At 40.5% G+C, this 2,943-nt stretch overlaps 1 protein-coding gene across 1 annotated transcript; it reads right to left on the bottom strand.

Annotated features, from left to right (window-relative positions):
• Nucleotides 1-722: 722 nt before the first annotated feature.
• On the bottom strand, nucleotides 723-2,473 carry LOC131613320 (uncharacterized). Its single transcript, XM_058884999.1, has 2 exons — nucleotides 2,363-2,473; nucleotides 723-1,943 (listed from the first exon to the last, which is right to left on the bottom strand). The coding sequence occupies exons 1-2, from the start codon at nucleotides 2,471-2,473 to the stop codon at nucleotides 723-725; spliced, it is 1,332 nt and encodes a 443-aa protein (XP_058740982.1).
• Between the last annotated feature and the right edge of the window lie 470 nt (nucleotides 2,474-2,943).

Here is a 2,943-nt window from a genome sequence, read left to right as displayed (position 1 = left end):
ATCACGAATTAAGCAAACGTGATTCTAACATACACACTTTAACGATTAAGCAACGATAAAGTACGATAAAAGTCAAGGAACATAAATCAATCGGTATAAATCAATAATATTCTATATAACTCGAATTAAGCAAACAAGACATATAGATTAATATCGAAAGAAAAAAGAAATTGGATTAAAGATTAAAAACCTCAAAGTATTGGAAACCGTAACCAGCAGAAATTGCCTTCGGGGATCAGTTCCTCATCATTCGTACAAAGCTTTCAAAATTATTTGGGGAAAAGTAAAAAGTGACAGACAGTATGGCCAGACCTAGGTACTAGAGAGAACCAAACAGTTTACAACCCAACTGGGTCAAAAACATAACCCAGGCCCAAAACTAACGACCCGAAACTAAAATAAAACTAATGCTGCAACTTCAAACGAAATTCTGGGAATAATTGACTCCGAATCTGACTTTGAATCCAACATTAAAGTTGTAGCTCTTTCTCTTAGCTTTCCGGCGATTATTAGAACGCCTCAATCGGATTCCCAGAGCTCCGGTTATGATCATTTTAGTGCAGACTGCTAATGCTGAAAATAAAGTGCGAAAATCAAATAAGTGCAAAAATGAACTGATTTATAAAAACACATTAAAATATAAAAATAACCAAGGTAAAGTATGGAAATGCATAAGTATAAACATAGAGGAATGTGCATCAAAATGAACTTATCACCTATAGTCAGTGCAGAACCTCCATCCTCCATTTTTTCTTTACTAGTAACACAGGGCTTGAAAAGGGACTAGTTTTGTGCCTCACAATTCCAGCTTGTAGCATATCCTTTACTATCCTCTCAATTTCATTCTTTTGATAGAATGGATACCTGTATGGTCTCAAATTTGGAATGGCAGCATCAGGTTTCAATCTAATAGCATGGTCATGGGCTCTCATAGGTGGCAAACCTGATGGTAAATTAAACAACACCTCATAAGGCTTTAATAATTCCTCCCATTCTTCCTGGCCCCCTGTTTCACTTTCTGCTCCCAATTCCATGGATTGCACATAGAACCCAACACCCTCATCCATTAAATTTTTTACCATAGCCTTCCAAGTAGATTGTCTTACACATAAGGCAGGATCTTCCTTGATTTCATAGGTCTGATCCATCTTCCCCCATTTCAAACTCAACTCTCCAAAATTGGCCTCAATCTTCCCCGGACTAGCTAGCGAATCCATGCCTAACACCAATTCAGTACCTCCTAACTCCATCATGAAAAAATGCTGACTGAAATTCACTCCCTGCACATTGAATTCCAGCACTTCACACACTCCTTGATTTCTCACCTTTTCTCCATTTCCTACTTCAATCACATAAGTAGGAGTCTCCACCATTCTTACATCTATCTCTGCTGCTACTTTTGAATCAATAAAATTGCTGGTAGCACCTGAATCTATTAAAGTTAGCAGCTTCTTCCCCTTCACTTCCACCCACACTTTGAAAGACTTGTTAGAGGTAAAGCCATCCCTACTCTGCATAGACAGTTGCAAGGTTTGCAGTTCCTCTACCTTCTCTTCTACTGTCAATTGAGTTTCCCCTAACAGCTCCTCTTCTGACTCTTCCCCACTACTATCTTCACATAATTTCAGACTCATATGTTTGAATTTACAAACATGTTCCCTGTTCCACTTGTCTCCACATTTGAAACAAAGCCCTTTCTCGCTTCTTTCCTCCAACTCTGCAGGATCCAACCTCCTACCCTTTCCCTTGTCACCTCCTCCTTGATTTATTTCACTTTCCTTCTTAGATCCTCCAGCCTCTGCAGGATCCTTTAGTCTGAAAGTGCCTCCTCTATCTTTCCACAAGCTACCCTTCTTTGTGACTACTTCATTTTTCTCCTCAATCAATAGGGATCTGTCCATCAACTCAGCTAGGTCCTGGCTTTCATGGAGCTTCAACTCAGCCTAGATTTCATCTTTGAGTCCATTCAGAAAAATGGAGTCTAGCATGATTCGTTCCTCCCTCCTCAAAGGTGCCACCATCATCTCAAATTTCTCTCTATACTCTCCTACTGAGCCTTTTTGTTTCAGACTCAGTAATGGTCCCAGAGGGTTGTGCAGTAACCCTGGTTGAAAACGTCTCATCACGGCTATCTTGAATTCTTCCCACGTTTTCAAAGCTGTTTGTTCTTCCCACCACTGGTACCAATTTAATGCCCTATCTTCCATGGCCAGCATTCCTACACCCAGTTTGTCCTTTGTCCTAACTTCGTTCAACTTGAAGTATCGTTCTATCTTCACCAGCCAACCATAAGCATCCTCTCCTTTGAACAGCGGAATCTCCAGCCTTCTTTGACTTCCAAAGAATCGTGGACGACCCTCACCTCTGTTTCGCCGGTAACGGTGTTGCGATTCGCATGAGAGGGAGCTCCTGTCACTCTCTTCTTCCTCTTCGTCGTCGTACCCACCCCTTTATGGACGTCCGTTCCTTCCATGGTTTCGCCGTGGTTGTTCCAAGATTATCTGATGGATTTGCTCAACTGTAACGTGCGGTCTCGCCTGTTGTTCCAACACCATCAAGCGAATCTGTTCCAACGTTCCTTCAAAAGTGTTCATCATTTGCTCTACTGAGTCGACTCTGTTTTCCATTGCGCTACGAGTAACCACCATCCACTGTGTTCTTCGAACCAAGGCTCTAGATACCAAATTGATATGTTCAATTTGATATAAACAATGTAAGCAACAGAAAAAATAGAAGAATATAGGAAAGATTTGATTATTTCAGCAACTTCCTACTAGAGTTCAAATGGGATCTAGTAGAGTACAAGTACTAAGACTGAAAATAGAAATAGAAAAGGAATTAACCCTAGCTAGGCAGCTTCGAGAGGCCTATCTCTCCTAGAATTTAGTACTGAATTATGACATACTGACTCACTAATGGTTGCTCCTATTTATTCTAAAACCT

This window comes from Vicia villosa, linkage group LG6, assembly GCF_029867415.1.
Source record: "Vicia villosa cultivar HV-30 ecotype Madison, WI linkage group LG6, Vvil1.0, whole genome shotgun sequence".
NCBI lineage: Eukaryota > Viridiplantae > Streptophyta > Magnoliopsida > Fabales > Fabaceae > Vicia > Vicia villosa.
This window is presented reverse-complemented; position numbering and strand designations above follow the sequence as displayed.